The sequence below is a fragment of the Amblyomma mixtum genome, chromosome 3 (genome assembly GCF_055824585.1).
Source record: "Amblyomma mixtum isolate Tamu chromosome 3, ASM5582458v1, whole genome shotgun sequence".
Taxonomy (NCBI): Eukaryota; Metazoa; Arthropoda; class Arachnida; order Ixodida; family Ixodidae; genus Amblyomma; species Amblyomma mixtum.
This window is the reverse complement of record NC_143014.1, coordinates 360,610,995-360,625,217: the sequence shown is the minus strand read 5'-3', so window position 1 is coordinate 360,625,217 and position 14,223 is coordinate 360,610,995. Positions and strand designations below refer to the sequence as shown.

The 14,223-nt window shown below is 48.2% G+C and overlaps 1 protein-coding gene across 1 annotated transcript; it reads right to left on the bottom strand.

The window, feature by feature from the left end:
* Nucleotides 1-2,340: 2,340 nt before the first annotated feature.
* On the bottom strand, nucleotides 2,341-6,220 carry LOC149356527 (uncharacterized). Its single transcript, XM_089576365.1, has 2 exons — nucleotides 4,228-6,220; nucleotides 2,341-3,187 (listed from the first exon to the last, which is right to left on the bottom strand). Exons 1-2 carry the CDS (start codon nucleotides 4,447-4,449, stop codon nucleotides 2,501-2,503), a joined length of 909 nt encoding a protein of 302 aa, XP_089432491.1. The 5' UTR covers nucleotides 4,450-6,220; the 3' UTR covers nucleotides 2,341-2,500.
* Nucleotides 6,221-14,223: the final 8,003 nt, after the last annotated feature.

Below are 14,223 nucleotides of genomic sequence, written 5' to 3'. Positions count from 1 at the left end.
TCATGTATCACGTGATTTGGAGGCGCACAACCACAGCGACGGCGCGAGGTGGGCCCCCGTTTCTCTACTGTCGTGACGTCATCGTGTCACGTGGTGTGATGTCATATATCACGTGATTTGGAGGCGCATAACCACGGTGAAGGGATGAAGTGGTAGCTAAAGTAGTATGCTTCGCATAAAAACTGTTATATCAGGACGGATGGGGATGTCACTGACCAAAATATTAAAAAGCAGCGGTGATAGTACCGAACCCTGCGGCACTCCTCTTGATTGATGGTAAGTATTAGAACATAGGGTACCCTCTGCGCAATAAAAGTATCTGTCCTTTAGAAATTCAGATATCCATGCATAAATGTAGGTTGGAGGATGTAACTGCGCATTTCTGTCAAGTAAAATAGTATGTTCTACACTATCATAGGCTTTTGCAACATCAAGAGTCACCAAAGCTGAAACTTCTCTTCTGCGTATCGAGAGCCGAATTCTACTCTCTAGATCCACATGCGCGGTCCATATAGAGCATCCGCGACGAAAGCCAATCTGTGCTGGGCTAAGGCCATTAACATCCTGAACATGTTTTGTGAGACGGCTGTGCACTACCCGCTCAATTAATTTGACTAAATTTGAAGTTAGCGCAATTGGCCGAATATTATCTAAAACGTACCCTTTACCTGCATCTTTCCTCAATAAAATAATTTTCGCTATCTTCCAAATGCTTGGAATCCATGCATTGTTCAATGAAGTATTGACAATATCTAAAAGGTTGCTTGTGAAATCCTGGGCTAAAATTTCAATCATACCAACAGTGACACCATCTTGTCCGGGAGCTGCAGGGTGCATCATTGCCAGGACTGAGAGGAGCTCTGACGCATCAACCTGGGTATAATCTGAAGAGGGTGGGATTGCGCGCAGAGGGACATTTCTTTGAGTCTGGAAACGTACCGCTAGTCCCTGAGCAATACTATCCAGGGTTTCCTGAGCCTGTTGGGGTGATAACACTGTTGAAGAAGTAAGGTGAGGGACTGAAGAACTCTTGTTACGTTCCATAAATCTATACAGGGCCTTCCGATTACGAGGATTTGAAAGATAAGTGTTCAAATTTTGGTTATAGTCCTCCTTGGCTTTTGCAATTGTTCTTTTGAAAGATGCAGAGAAAAATTTGTAATTTAACCGATTTGCTGGACTCTGGTTGCAGGATAGCCTCTTCCAGGCCGCTTTTCTGCAACGATAGGCCTTCCCACATTCTTGTGTCCACCAGGGAGACGGCCGTTTATTAGAGACTGCTGCGGGCACAGTGAATATTGCATGGTCTACTGCACTTTGCAAAAATGAAACCGCCTGCTGAGCTGTCATCCCGGCTAGTACTGACTATAGAGGCAAGTGAGGCGGACATCAAACTTTTATAAATATTGTGGTTGACAAATTTATGGTTTACAGAACTATTTTTGTGCGGAGATAACCGCGGATAGTGAAAGTTATAGGAAAGTGGTCACTAGATGTACCCGAATCTTCTGTCAACCAATCAGTCACCTCAAGCCCACCTGCTGATAATGTTAAGTCAATGGCTGAGCGAGCACCACCTCGCATAAATTACAGCAGCGTACAGCATTTGCAGACAGCCACGACCAGAGAAGCTGGCCGCAGGAATCAGTGCGACTGCCCCATTCACTGTGGTGAGAATTAAAATCTCCCGCAATAACTACACTGCTTGCGCCAGCCACTAAGCTGTCCAAGCAGTCTGTCCTCTGTACACTTAAAGGAAAGTAGGTATTAGCAATTGTAATATCAGCACACTGCGGAAATGAAATTTTGAGAGCTAAAAGCTCACAGTCAGGGAGAAGAATTTTCTTAGAGATTTTCTGATGACATATGTGTTTAGAAAGCATGATTACCAATCCGCCTCCCCTACCAGCATTTCGATCTAATCTCTAAATTCGAAAGTTTTTCATTGAAAATGATTTATAAGGTGATAACCACGTTTCTTGTAAAAGCACGATATCAGGGATGTGTTTCCGAATAAGTAGTTCTAGATCTGGAAGAGAAGAGAATACGGAGCGGCAATTCCATTGTAACACTTTGATACCTGCCATGATTACTCACCAGTTGAAGAGGCAGACACCGCCTCTTTGAGGATATCAACATTGGGAAGAAGTTTTGGTGGTCCTTTTCTAGCTTTCATCTGATGAGAACTAGATTTAGATGGTGACGAGGAAGCACGACGCTTCTGCGTAGGACACGACATTTCTGTAGAGATTGCCGAGATGGCAGGGTTGCAGAATTGGGCCGGCTACTAGGCCTAGCCTGGACCCATGCTAGCGGACGGAGCCGCAGCAATGAACGCTCTCAAGACCGGAAGCCAAAGACCCTTTATTGACGCCAGCGTCTCTATTTATAGAGCTGAACCAGCGCCCTCTACATCTCCCCTTCCCGACACATTGACCCCCATCACGCACACGACACAGCTCAATGTCACACACAGTCTGCGAGGTTCAGTCACACAGGTTCACAGGTTCAGTCTGCTCGGTGTCCTCACACGTCGGCCGGATCTTGTAGTGCGCCCAGGTGGTGACGAAGAGGGGAGAGCGTCCAGGACTTCTTCTCGCGAAGACTGAAGCATCTCACGATGAGGTGAGGGACCGTGCAACCCTCGAGGTGGTGTATAAACAGGGCTGCTGTCAAGTGCATTTGTCGGAGACGACAGCGTGCTTGAACCCTGAGGTTCAGTGCTTGCGCCCGAGGACTCCTCTGATGCTGCTTGAGTTTGAGTAGGCAAGGTCGAGTGCCCGTTCTCATTCCACACAAGCTCTGTCGACTGCGGAACAGAAATGTCATTGACAAAAGGCATCAAATGAATCCTGTTGCGGACTAGAACCTTAGTCGGCGTCTCCACCACATAGCAGCGCGGTCGGGCGGCTGGACTAAGTACCACCGCAGGAGTTTTTACGTCTCGGACCCAAACACGATCCCCAGCTTCTAGATCTCTCTGACGACTGGCTGCATGCCTTTTGTCGTACTGCTTCTTCCACTGATCTCCACTAGGTGGCTGGATGCCGCATTCCCGCTTTCCGAGACGAGCGCGAGTGAAGCCACCGGAAGTTGGACCGCTTGTCCCGGAAGTCGGGTGTCTGCTGTGTATTTCAATGCAAAAAGTCGCGTCTTTCGCCCTTTCGTTCTCAGTTTTTTGCGTTGTTTTCGTGTGGTGTCTGCTGTTATATGAAAGGAACAAGCAAGCTGAACGCGAGAAATGTGAGCATTGTGTGCAGAATCCTGTAATTTCTGCGAAAGTGAAGAAAACAGGCATGCAGGTCTCACCCTGCCTCGGCAAAGGGGTACGTGCATTAAACACTATGTTCTTGCCTGGTTCTTGTATTCCGAGCGTAAAGGAGAAGTAGTGGAATGACGATGAGCTTAAAACCGAATTTTCGTGCAGTAAAGAAAAGGCACAGCGCGAGGGGAACGACTGACAAGAAAGGCGAATGGTGCAGTGCGCGTGAGAAGCGCTGTTAGAAGTCAACTGCACCAAGCACCACGAATTAAAGACCATTCAGGCTTAACTTGCAACAACACGAAACAGTACATGACACGCTCCGTCGAAAAAGCAGTACCATACCTTTTGGAGGCGCTAATATGAACCAACCGAACACCGTCGACACCTCACAAGACACCTCACAAGTAGCCTAGCCCTCGCTCCGGTTCGGTCTAAATATAATTCGGTAAAATGGTCGCTGCAAAGTAAGCTGCCTGCGGAATGTTTCAACCTATTCTTTCTTATATTTATCCCCCATTGATAGCATAACTTGGGCTTGAGCGTGGGAACAAGCATCGCAGTAAAGAGCAGAGTTGGCGAAGCTAGGCAAACGAGACGACACCGAGCCGAGTAGACGAGGCTCCATACTTGCTGTGTGTAGCGACGTCCTGTCGTCTGCTAGTGTCGCCCCATTGAAATGCAATGGGCCCTTATTCTTGAAACGTCCTTCCCGAAGACTTCGCTGGTCTCCTCGCTCAGTCGGCGGCGCAAAAGGTGGGCATTGTCATGGAAAAAGACGAGAACGGCGAAAAGACGAAATGCTAAGTGGGAAAACAAAACTGGAACTGAAAAAACGTGCTCAGCTCCGGTTTCATGCACTGCCAAAGGCTGACTTCCGGGACAAGGCCGCTTACTTCCGGTGGCTTCACTTTCGGGCGCCCGATGCGGCATCCAGCTCCCCTAGTGGAGATCAGTGGCTTCTTCTGAAGCTGGCGAGCCTGCCGATCCCTGGAGTGGAAAGTCGTAGATGACGGCCATTTGAGTCTCAACTGGCACTTAGCCATCGGCAACCTTGTTCTCAATCTTCTACCTAACAATAGCTGCGCTGGGCTGTAACCAGTGACACCCGGAGTATTACGATAGGCCAACAATCCCAGAAATGGATCTGAAGACTTGGTGAAGATGTCTTTGATGGTGCGAACCATTCGCTCAACTTCACCGTTCGATTGCGGGTAATTAGGGCTTGACGTTCTATGTTCGAAACCATACTGACCCGCAAAGGAGGAAAAGAGCTTTGAAGAGAACTAAGGTCCATTGTCGCTTCTTACTAGCTTGGGTATGCCAAATCGAGCAAAGATGCTTTTGATGGCATTTATAACGTCAACAGAAGTTGTATTCTTCAGGTGAATGACATCTGGATATCTCGAGTAATAGTCGACTACCAACAGATAATCATGACCTCTGTGCTTGAACAAATCTATACCAACCTCCTCCCATGGCATCAAAGGAGTTTTTGTAACCATAAGTGGCTCCTGACGAGGGATTCGTGTTGAAGCACATTGTCGGCACATGAGTACCTTGTCACGGATCTGTTGAGACATGCCAAACCACCAAACAGCTTCTTGCGCCCGTTGACGTGTTCTATTGATACCCTGGTGACCCTCGTGGAGAAGTTCTAATGTCAACTTTTGGAGAGAAGCAGGGATGACAAGTCTATGGTCCTTAAAGAGAATATTATCTATGAGGGACAAATCACCTCTATACTCCCAATACTTTTTCATATATTGTGGAAGCCTTTCCTTACGCGGCCAACCCTGAGTACAGTATTGAGTTAAAAGGGTACATTCTCCATCCTGCTGTTGATGGCTGCGAACATCATCAGGACTGATTAGACGAGTCTCAGTGATTGCTGAAATATGCAGCTGTAAGAATTTTTCGACCATATCCACTTGTTGGGGAGGTGAAGCTACTGGAGTGCGAGACAGCGTGTCTGCAGTAGCAAGCTGCTTGCCAGGAACATAAACAACTCGGAACTGATATCGCATCAGTTTGATACGGAACCTCTGAATCCTAGGTGGCATCATGTCAAGATCTGATTTCCCTAGAAGAGTTACTAGAGGTTGATGATCCGTTTCCACAATAAATGAGATACCACGAATGAACTGGTCAAACCGGTAAATTGCCCATGTCACTGCTAGAGCCTCTTTTTCGGTCTGGCTGTAGCGTTTTTCTGCCTCTGACAGAGCACGAGACGCAAATGCTACAGGACGTAGCTCACCAGTGGGCTGTTCTTGCAAAAGAACTGTGCCAATGCCAAAAGAGCTGGCATCACATGACAGAGTGGTGTTGTAGCTTGGATGATACTTAGCTACACACAGTGAAGACGTGAGCATTGACTTGACCTTGTTGAATGCTAACTCTTGCATAGGACCCCAGTACCAGTCGCTACGCTTATTTAGAAGTTCTCTAATCGGTGCTGTAGCCTGTGACAGATTTGCAAGGAAGCTACCAATGTGATTCACCATACCCAGAAACCGGCGAACACTATGAACATCTGTCGGAGTTGGTAAAGAACGGATAGCTTCAAGCTTGTCAGGACTCGGAGAAATACCATTTTCACTCACAACTACGCCTAGGAATTCTATTTGCCGCTGGCCAAAACAACATTTGCTTTTGTTAAGCTTTACACCTGCTTTGCTTAGACGATCCAGAACTTCAGATAACTTCTGGTCGTGTTCCTCTTTATCTTTCCCAAAAACAAGAATGTCATCAATCATATTAACAACATTAGATTGGCCTTCCAAGATTCTAGCCATTTCCCTTTGAAAGAATTCCGGAGCAGATGTTATTCCAAACGGTAGACGACAGTAGCAGTAACGACCAAAAGGCGTGATGAATGTAGTGAATTCCTGACAATCTTCCGAAGGACGGATTTGATGAAATCCAGCAGTGGTGTCCAGCTTTGAGAAAACTTTGGCATCACCTGGTTGTCCTAACACCCATTCAACCGTAGGTAAAACGTGCCTTTCCCTGAGAACTTCCTTATTAAGTTTGGCCAGATCGACACAGAGGCGGTATCCACCTGAAACTTTTGGAACTACCACCAAGCCTGCACACCATGCCGTTCGCTTGTCAATACGCCTAATAACTCCCTGTCTTTCAAGCGAGTCAAGTTCATCTTTAACCACGTTATGGAGGGGCAGGGGAATCCTACGTGGGACGCTCAGAGCAAAAGGTACAGCGTTCGGTTTTAGTCGGATAGTGGACTCCGCACCAAAAGTCCCTAAGCCTTCAAAAATTTCCTGCGTCGGCAACTGACCAGGAGAATGAGAAGGAGGAGCCTGACTTACTTGCGAACGTGCCAGCGAATCAACGAAATGAACTCCAAGAGCTGTGATGGCTGGATAACCCAGAAGTGGCGTCGACTGCGATGGCAGGACGTAGACTCTCTGCTGCGAAGTGCGACCTTTCCATTCGAGGGTGGCTAAAAATTGACCAGCAACCCTCAACTGCCGGTTGTCTGGCCCGGTGAGGCGACCCTCCGGCGCGTCCAGCCGCGACGGAATGCCTGGAAAAGTGGCGGGAACCACAGTCACTTCTGCACCAGAGTCCACTTTAAATTCAAGAGGAAGTCCGTTGACCTTGACACACACGAACTTGGCGTTCTCCGTCTTCTCCTTCTTGATAGGATGCACAGAAATGGAGTGCGAGTGTCTTGCGGATGAGCGTTGCTTGGAGACGCAGACGCTCTCAAAATGACCCTTCTTTTTGCAGAACCTGCATGCAGCGTTCCGCGCAGGGCAGGTATCACGTGCGTGAGCTTCGCGTCCGCAGAAGTTGCAGGGTTTTTCCGAAGCGTTTCGACGAGCGTCTCTCGGAATGGATTTGCGACGCGCGGTGGCGTCCACATGCACAGGCAAAGTACCGTTGTGCGCTCGTTCCTGGCTTTCCTTCTGCGCGTCCTCATACAAGCGTGCATGTAAAAGCGCCTTCTCGAGAGTCAAATCCGGCGTTCGGCAAAGCTGTTCCGAAAGCTTAGTATCGAACAGGCCAACAACGAAGCGGTCACGAACCAGCCTGTCTTCCACGCTGGAAGAGCCGTAGTTGCATTTCTTTACCATCGAACGCAGGGTGGAATAGAACGCGTCCACGCTCTCGGATGGTTGTTGTACACGCTTATGGAAGCGAAAGCTTTCATGAACTTCGTTCACAGGATGTATGAAGTGAGCCGTGAAGCGTTGTTTAACTTCGGTATACGACGCGCTTGCCAGCTCGGTGAGCCCAAGAGAAGAGAGGATGCGGCGCGCTTGAACACCCATGCAATAAAGAAGTGTGCGAATCCTTACTTCATCTGTTGCTGAAGACGCACCCGTGGCGACAGCAAAATCTTCAAATTGCTCCACCCACGATGACCAGGAGGCCGGGTCATCGAAGTCGAACGCTGGTGGCGGCGCTAGGCCAGACAAACCCGCGAATCGAGGTTGCGTCTCAGTCGAAGACGACGCGTCCATGGCGCTGCAGATGGTCTTGGTCTTGAGATGGTCTTGAGATTTCAAAAAAAAAGAAAAATCAGAATCGAAACACTTCTGACACCATGTAGAGATTGCCGAGATGGCAGGGTTGCAGAATTGGGCCGGCTACTAGGCCTAGCCTGGACCCATGCTAGCGGACGGAGCCGCAGCAATGAACGCTCTCAAGACCGGAAGCCAAAGACCCTTTATTGACGCCAGCGTCTCTATTTATAGAGCTGAACCAGCGCCCTCTACAATTTCGACATCTGTTGTGCAGATATCGGTGCAACATGCATTGCTAGGAAGAGAGATGTTAGGTGAGACCTGGGAAGCATCAGGAGGTGATGCTGAGCTGCTAGCAGTAGCGGCACAAGCTGAAACAGACGCAGGCTTCGCTGCCAGAACGGATGGAGATGGTGACACAGATTGAACTGCAATAAACTGAGCCAACGCCTCAGAAAATGTGTCTAGCATACGCTCAACAACATTGTTAAGGGCTTTTTCTACAGTGGAGACAATGGAGGCAGTCAAGTTGGACTCAATATCCCCAACAGTAGCGCGCACATGACTAGCGTATGAATCCTTCTTCGTGTTAAGAAGAGCGTAAGCATCGGTTCTTGAGCACCGCTTCTCTTTGATAATGTCTAACAAGTTGCGCTCCTCACTGCGTTTTGCGCAGTCGGCATCATCTGCTGGGTGGTTATTGCTGCAGAGGCAACAATGAGGCTGCTCTGAGGTGCAGTTCTCCGCAGCATGACCTTCGCCACACAAACGGCAGCGGGTCTCTGACTTGCATGCTTTGCCGCTATGCCCGAACCGCCAACAGTTGGTGCATTGAAGTGGGCGCGGTTGCAGAGTGTCAACACGGTATACAATAGGCCAGATTTTTAGTTCAGTAGGGCAGGAAGAGCCAGCAAAAGTTGTTATTACCGATTCAGTAGCAACACGCGAGCCGTTTACTTCTCTACTGCACCGATATACCGAAAGGACTCCAACACCTGCATCCTGAAATTCTTCTAGAATTTCTTGCGGGGAAGATGCTGGGTCCACACCGCGGCTACAAATATGGCGCTGCTTCCGATCTTCAGTAAGCGGTTTCCCGTCCCGGCTTGATAAGGGGCAAGATCGAGGGTCACCTTGAACCGTAGGTGGATGTTCCGAACCGGGGAGCCCAGTTAACGGAATTCAATGCATGGGTGTACATATCGTCTTCGGCGACATCGAGAATGGAGACCATATGGTTGTTCTGCCTCCATCCACACAGATCGGTAGAAGTTGTCACATGGGTCTCTAGACAAGTTGAGAGAATATTCTATGCCAGCCTTGTACCTCTGGCACGCAGTACTGCCGCAGCCAGGGAAAAGGAGCAGATCCGCGGGGTCGGTGTGCAGCCTTGGGGCCGTGGAGCGGAAAAAGTCTCCGTGCTAGACGTGAATCCACTGCGTGACCATCAGCCAGATGAGTGGAGTGACGACGAAGAGAAGTGTTGCTGCTAGCACGGCCACCTTAATCCACAGGCTCAGACGGCAATTTGGCTGGCGGGCAAACAGCCGTGGCCCTGCCCGCCACGGCTGTTTGCGACGAGCGCCGTGGCCCTGCACTCGAGAAAAACAAAAAGCGTAAATTTTTACTGACCCATTTTCTTATGACCATTCGTCCCATCCATTTGTCCATCCCTTCCGGTACTTCCCAGGGGAGATCAGGGGAGTCTCCCCGGGCCCGCTCCCCCGGCTGTGGGTTGCTATAGTAGCTTTCCCTTACTGATTTCTTTCCACCTTCGGGTGGCAAAATTACAATTGCCTACGGGCCAATTCGTCTTTTTTTATTGTCTTTATACCCGCGATACAATGGTGCTGCGGGAGAGGCTTATTTTCTTATTCATTTATTATGCCTCGATCTACTATGTCTTCTCAGAGCACACCAGACATAGTAGTGGTGCGGGCGAGACACTATCTGATTTAAGAAAACGCCTCAAATTATGCTCTGCCCTGTCTCATCAGAGCTTGGAACTAATCGAATATCTTCTTAATTGATTCGTCGAATGAATCAACTAGCTCATGTTCAAGATTATTTAAAAGAGCCGAATAAATTCGGAATTTTTCGAAAGCTGATTTATTGGGGGTTATCGTCCAAAAGCGACTCAGGCTGAAGGTAAAATAAGCATGAAGGTAAAATAAGGCTAGCCATAGTGTTCTCCGTCGACTGTTTCAAGGGAAGGGCCCACTCCTACCCCTCTCAGCGCTCCTCCGCCATCTTTCTGCGCGGGAGGCAGGGTTATCGCCACATAGCCCATTTGATTCGCGGTTTCACAACGCTCATACATGGCCTCCAAGATTGGATGACGCAGCAGGGCTGAGACAGGTTTAGCAAACCCGGCTTAGACGTCCGATCTAGGAGGTCATGGCTCAAACGTTGCTCTAGCTCCTTTCGTCTACTGAGTTCTGGCTTGTCATCAGTAGCAAAAGATGATTTTCCTATATGTATAACATAACGATCAGTTATTATACTGGCTTTGAGCAGTCTACCCCTCAGTGGAGATCAGTTTTGCTTCTTGGGCAGCCATGGCTACTCCACAAGTTATAGAGCCGTACCGCATATCCCGTTATCACTTCTGTGTTTTTTGCATGATTAATTCGTTTTCTACGATTATTCACACTAGAAACGAATATTTGCAATAATGACCGAATCGTATTCGATTAGGTTCTATTGCAATTCCATTCACATTCTGTTCAGTTTTTAGCAATACTATTCTTATCCCATTTGGTTTTTAAAAGTACCATTTGAACCCCCTCCCCCCTTATAATAAGTAGAACGTGTTGTCGGGCTAGTTGGTTCAATACTTCAGACATGGCAGTTGCGCGAAACACACACACACAATACACGTTACGGGACGAGCGCAATAGGATACAACTTAAAAAAAAACAGCAGCTGTTGACAGTGGGCCATGGACCGAGGCGTCCTGTATTTCAACAGGAAATGAAATCAGATTTTTAATGTTGGACTTTATTAAAGAAGCCAGGGATCAGAATTCCAGAGCTAGGTAATTTTTTTGTGATTAGCTTCTAATCTAGGTAACAAGAAAAACTTTAACAACGGAATACTTTTCTTTGTCGTGAAGGAATACTGTGCGCTGGTCCTGAATGTGGGCGGAGCTTCACTGCAGACTTAAGTTGTATCCGACTATAGTTACCTTATTTAGTCGGTTTGTGCAAAATTTCAAATACAATAATAAGGCGAAGGGGCAAATGGGAAGGGATGATCCTATTTTCACAAGGCATTTCTTAAACATTCTTCACCAGAAAATGGCGCATAGTGCGATTTTGCCATTTAAAGAATTTCCCGCTTTGGAAAAGGAGAAGGAAAGCGGTCACACCTCCCAGCCCCCTCCTCTTAATTCCACCCCGAGCGTTTTGCTAAAGGTGGACTCAATGGGAGTCAAAAGGCTATACGTTTTTGGTATCCACTTTCCGGGTTCTAAAAAAAGCTGGTGAAATTTGAAAAGCAGTCCAGGAAGAAGCATTCTCCGTCCTGGACAGTAAAGCGCTCATTCAACAAAACCTGAAATCTTATGTGTACAGCGCAAGATTTCCGCACTCTGAGGCATTCCGATGGCGTCCATATAGTCGGAAACTTCGTTTCGAGCATAAACCCTACACGACTGCACTGTGCCGATGATATGGTTACTTCGCCTCCCGCCTTTTCGTCGATATAGTTCCTTACCAAACAAAGGCTTAAAACGGCATCCGTAGCCGAGCGTCGCCGAGTATGCTTTCCTCGTTCGGAAATCTCTAACTCGCACCGTCTTGTAATCCCTACGTGGGCGAAGTGACCCGTCACTTATTCGCGGTCAACCGTTCAAAGCACGCCGGAGGAGCTAGGAATAAAAACTCTTAGGCGATCCTGGGTGGATGGTTTGAATGCGCTAGCAGCGGAACGTTCGTTATATTCGTGGTTAACACACTAAAGTTCGTTATATCCGAGGTAAGCACATTAAGGTTCTTTATATCCGACCTTAACACCCGAAAGGTCGCTATATCCGAGTGGCATACTGTTGTCACCTGCCCACCTGGTTGTGGGAACCTGCTTTCCCCAGGCTACTCAGAGACGGCGGTCGCCATTTCCGCTTGCACAGACTCGTCTAGTGATCACGCATTAACAGCCTTGAGTGCCCTGGCACGTGAGAAGAAATGCTGCACCACCGAATACACCCACTGGCAAGACCACGTCTTCTTTATTCTCGGCCCCTTCCGGTGAATATTAAGGCGAAAGCATTTAATGCCTCATCGTTGTCGAGACAAGGCTATCAGCAGAAGCTTGTCAGCAGAGCTGTCACGCTTCTGACGGGTGTCCACCGAGATATGTGAGACAGTTACTGCGTAATTTGCTTTCCTCAAATACAATTTTCGTTTTCTTTATTACGGCCCCTCTTTCTTCTTCCACTCCCGCTTCTTCACTGCACGGTGCGGTTCAGGTGTCAACCGAGATGACAGAGAATTACTGTGCCATTTCCTTTCCTCAAAAAGCGTTGCGTTCAAACGGCAAGACATCGCGCCGAACGGGTGGTGGCGTTCGGTGGACTCCCTGGCAGAACTACAACATGCTTTCGCGTTCCACTCCTAAAGACGAAGCTTATGCGTCATTAATTAGCAGTTAATTTATATTTAGTCATTATAAGTAATTAGCCATTGATTATTAATGTGCAATAACTTAGTATTTAGTCATTAATTATGTGTGACGTCATCCAGTGGTGACGTCGCCAGTGCCACAGAGGAAGTCAAAGTGGTGCGGAAAACGCTTTCGCCTCTACGAACTTTAGACAGTCAAAGTGCCCGCTGATTTTTTTTTTATCTTTGGCCAGCGAGAGCGCGGGAATTTTCGTTTAAGTCATACAATGCCGTCAACGACGCCTATTACTACGGATAAAGCACCTCACACAGCTGACCTTTAACAAGCTAAAGCAGACGACTTTGTAAACACTGTCGGCCCAGCGCGATTTTCTCTTTGTAGAGAAGGACGGCTGACCGAACAGGCGCACCGGTGCGCCGATTCGTCAACTGCGGGCTCTACAGCCATGAGGTCCCAAACAGTATAATCATTATAACGATGCAAACTCATAAGTGCTTCAAGAGCTGCCGTATAATGGATAACACACACAATTAAGGGAGACAGTCAAATAGTGTCGCAGGGGGAAATTCTGAGCCTAAAACAAAACTGTATGCGACAATTCAAAAGGAGGGACTAGAGGTAGATCGAACCTCAAAGCTTCTTTAACAGTGTAAGGGGTGTTTGAGCATTTCACCTAACGTAATGCACAGCCCGGGTCGATTTTAACTAAAAAAAAAACAGCGATAAGGTTCCTATTACACATCACCGTCCAAATGGTGGCCAAAATACGTTGTTGATCCACAACAACTTTACTCGCACTACTGCACGACATCGATGCGAACGTTGCCTTCTGTGAGTGCTGGTAACCATTAGGCTGCAACGGCTGCCACCCGCGTGGTGCTGCCACCTCTTCCTACGGCGGCCGCATTTTGCCAAACAGGCATACGAATACACCACTGGTAGCACTACAGTTGTGCTACATTTCGGCATGACTCATCACGACGCTTATTGCGAATACTATAAGAAATAAAAACTCAGATCAGTAGGTGGAATAGATCCAGTAGCACCGCGAGCGCTGTAGATGCACACCGTTTGTCAAAAGAAGAGCCCGGAAGGGGTTTGCTTCTATGCCGTCTTGAGGGGTTCTTTTAGCAACCCCGGACTTTTAGAGAAATGAGTAGACGAGTTTCCCGCAACTTCAAAAGATTTAGAACGCTGGCGATGCATAACAAGCCACACAACATGGCTCAAAACGAAACTCCTTGGGCTCCAGACTTTTGAGAAAGGGCATACGTATACTGTGCGCGAAGCCTTTGCTGAAATGATTTCATTTTTTTCGGCATATAGCATGAAAGCAATTCTATATCGTGTATTCGGTCGACGACGTGAACACATGAGCAGCAAGATGCCATTACCTAATTAGGCCCGATAGGGTGCCGTATTGAAGCGAATGTTGACTGAGGATCTTTAAAAAACGAAAAGATCTTAGACCACCATGTGCTTAAGCGCGCGCACGCGCGCGCACGCACGCACACACACACACACACACACACACACACGCACACGCACACACACTTACACACGCACAACCGCACGTACGCACGCACGTACGCACGCACGCACACACACACGCGCGCACACAACACACGCGCGCACACGCACACGCACACACGAACACGCACAGGGTCTGCCCTGAAAGTAATGAGACAAGTCGCGGCGTGACGCGCGCATGCACTGGATTGGGAAAGCGCTTTTGGGGGAAGAAGGGGGAGCCTTCAGGTTCACTGCGATGAGCTTCGTTGGCTGCGAGCAGGCGGAGTGGACGTCTTCGAGCGTGTACCCATGTTTCGTCGCTGCGTCGAG